The 3,435-nt window shown below is 53.4% G+C and overlaps 1 protein-coding gene across 1 annotated transcript in view; it reads right to left on the bottom strand.

Annotated features, from left to right (window-relative positions):
* Positions 1-3,435, bottom strand: part of LOC103087717 (putative ciliary rootlet coiled-coil protein-like 3 protein) — a 74,299-nt gene that overhangs the window by 11,554 nt on the left and 59,310 nt on the right. Inside the window, 1 exon segment of the mRNA XM_082931480.1 lies at positions 1,351-1,527. Coding sequence (XP_082787606.1) covers positions 1,351-1,527 — 177 coding nt within the window.

Genomic DNA, 3,435 nt, shown 5'->3' with positions numbered 1-3,435 from the left:
GGGGGAGGAGGGGTCCAGGCCAAGTGGACTTCAGAGCAGAGAGAAGAGGAGGCTGGGCCCAGGGAGGACCAGAGAGCTGGCGGAGATCGGAGGGAGAGGTCGGGCCCCTGTGCGGAAAGCTCCAGGGGCTCGGGTAGACATGGACCCCAAAAGCACCCTTTGGAAGGGACGAAAGCTGCTGGTGATCTCTGTGTCTGTGTGGGTCCTGGGAGGTTGCGGTGCTGACGGTCTGGGGAGAGGGGGAGGGGCAGTCCTTCCAGAGTCCTGGCTGGGGGAGGGGAGATGGGTCCAGCAGAGAGAGGAGGGGGTGTGGGTTGTGGCAGGCAAGAGGTGCTAGTTTAGGAAGAGGGAGACTGGGTCTAGATCCAGAGCGGGAACGCCTGAAGGCACACGGACCCCCGAGGGCCCACCCAGGCTCAGCCCTCAAGTTTCCGGGTCTCGGCCAGCAAACACGCGCCATTCACAAGGGCCCAGCAGTTGTGTCCCGGGAGCCGTGTGTCTAAGGGGGCTTTGCATCCATCTCCCACTCCGTTTTCACTAAATACAAGAGGAGGACTGGCTCAGAGGAAGGGGGGGGCAACCGGGCAGCCCCGTCCCAGGCTGGGTGCGGGCGGGACAAGTGCCGTGACCCTGTGGGAACTTTTCTTGGTCTGTCAGTTTAGAAAGTTAAAGGAAAGGGAGGGCAGTGCTTCTGCACCTGAAACTGAGGTTTCACCCTCTTCACAATTTTGGAAATTACAGTTTTCTGTTTGTACACATTTTCCAGTAGAAAAGCAGAAGTTTCCTTCAGATATGGCTTAAATATTTCATGGTACTTTAAAGAGGCTCCAAACCACTCATGTGAAGCATTATGCTCCTCTTGTAGTGACTCAACGTTTATGGAATTCAAATGAACCATAATAATGGAACGGGGCACCCTTTATGAACATCTCCCTTTGCCTCACTGAGTCAGTCTCATTGCTGGCTTGCTTTGGTTCTGAGCCCGGATCCTGAATGGGGGGGCGGCTGGCCATGCACGCGTCATAAGCCTGCGCTCAGCGCGGGGGTTCAGCTGCAGGAGCGCGCGAGGCTTGACCGCCAGCTTCTGCGGTTCCGCCCCGGGCCTGGGGAAGGAGGCAGGGCTCGGTGCGTGCCCTTGGACCAGCCCCCAGCCTTGGTTTCCCCCTCTGCGGACGGGCGTGATGCGATCATCTCACAGCATTTCCGTTGGGAGCGAGAGAAGGACGGGAGAGCTGTGAGGACCGCCCCTCCCCCCCGCCCCCCTGTACGGGGGCGGCTGTAAAATGGGGGTCTGTAGAGGCTAGCAATGCCTCAGGCACTAGCACAGCAGGCAGAGGCAACGTTCCGCACCCTGCCTGTTGCCCGAGAGCAGAGCCTGCCGCCAACCCCAGCGCATCCGCCGGAGTTCAGTCCTCAGCCTTTTCATCCACTGGCGACAACGGATCGACTTGTTCATCGGCTGCGGGTGAGCGCTGGGCAGCAGTGCACGGCCACCTGGCCCTGCCCTCTGGGAGCCTCGCGAGCCCTCTGGCCGGTCACAGGACAGAACGAGCGCTGGGAAGTGCTCAAATATAAGGGGACCCAAGTGCCTCACTTTACACAGTGGGCCTCAGGAGCCCAGACAGGAGGCTGGGATCTGCTGCCGGTTAGGGACAGCTGGAAACTTCTGGACTCTGCCCTGTCCTGCTTGCCTCTTCGTCCACCCTTGTGCCAACCCCTGCTGCTTTGACCACGCTACTGTTACAGTCAGTATTACTATACTATTTCAAAAATTTCTTAGAAAATCTCAAACATCTATTCTTCCCTGTAAACTCTGCAATCAGCTTGTCCAGCTTCCCTCCAAACATACCACAAACAAATAGACAAAACCGAACCAAGAAAGCAAACAACTGACGACCAAGAAACAACCGGCAAACCAGGAACATAAGCAAAGATCCATCCAGAAGCTGATCAAAACATTATAACTGCCCCAAAGCCAGCCCTCTCTCCAGTAAGACGAGACACAGCGACAAGAAGAGGCACAAGCGTTTATTCTTCTAAATAACCTTTGAATTAAAGAAGAAATAAAAACGGAAACTCCTAGAGGATTGGTAAGAAAGGAAAAGAATTCATGTTAAAAACCTTTGGGGGGGGGGTTTCCCCGGTGGCGCAGGGGTTGAGAATCCACCTGCCAGTGCAGGGGACACGGGTTCGAGCCCTGGTCCAGGAAGATCCCACATGCCGCCGAGCAGCTAGGCCCGTGAGCCACAACTACTGAGCCTGCGTGCCACAACTACTGAAGCCCACGCACCAAGAGCCTGTGCTCTGCAACAAGAGAAGCCACCACAGTGAGAAGCCCGCGCACCGCAACGAAGAGTAGCCCCCACTCGCCGCAACTAGAGAAAAGCCCGCGCAGCAACGAAGACCCAACGCAGCCAAAAGTAAATAAAGCAACAACAACAACAACAACAACAAAAACCTATGGGGGCAACAACATACCAAACCACAGTGAAGGAAACACAGTAACACTGAATGCTTTTACTATTGAAAGAGTAAAGGCCAAACATAGATACATCACTTACGCAACTGAAGAAATCAGGAATATGACAACAACAACAAAGAGTGTGTTAATAGGGATAAAAGCTGAGACGAATAAACTAGATGAAAAGGAGAAAAGAGATAAAAGTTGATTCTTTGAAAAGACCAATAAAACAGATGAACCGTTGGCAAGTTAAAGAGAGACAAATAAAAATCTCCAAAATCAGGGACAGAAACAGATCTAACTATAGATATAACTGAGATCGAACTGCAGGTGTAAACATAAAAAATGGCTACCAAACATAAGAGCGAGTTCCTGGCAACGCATTTGAACATATGAGATGGGTGACTTCCAAATGTCAAAAACTGACCCCAGAAGAGATAGAAAAACTCAGAGACAGCGAGGGAAAATCTGGGAGAGGAAATGAAAATGTATTACTTAAGATGACAGGAGGGGCAGAGCATTTGCAGTAAGTTCAATGTAACATTTCAAGAAGGCTTAACTCTGAGGCTATTTAGATGATCCCAGGTAGTAGAAAGAGATGGAAAGCTCACCAATTCCTTTTATGAAGATAAAATACTCTTAACACACAAAAAAATCTGACAAGTGTGGTGCCCTAAAGGAACACAGACATTCTTGAACAAGTACCAGGAATGCACTCCAGCCACAGCGCACCCAGAAGGCCGAGGGGCTCCCCACTTAGCCTCTAGAACCTGGACTGAAGCTGGATCTGGGCCCTGGGGGTGAGTTCTCTGGAGAGGAGGGGAGGGTGCGCGAGGGACTGTGAGGTGCTGGTGGATGCTGTGAGCCCCGCTGAGCCATCGAGGCTGTGACTTGGCGCCAGTCCGAGGACAGCCTCGGGCGGTCTCTCCCAGTGGGCGGGCGACAGGCCCCACCCACCCACCCCCCCCACCCCC

Source organism: Lipotes vexillifer, unplaced genomic scaffold, assembly GCF_000442215.2.
Source record: "Lipotes vexillifer unplaced genomic scaffold, Lipotes_vexillifer_v1.1 scaffold988, whole genome shotgun sequence".
NCBI classification, from domain to species: domain Eukaryota; kingdom Metazoa; phylum Chordata; class Mammalia; order Artiodactyla; family Lipotidae; genus Lipotes; species Lipotes vexillifer.
This window is presented reverse-complemented; position numbering and strand designations above follow the sequence as displayed.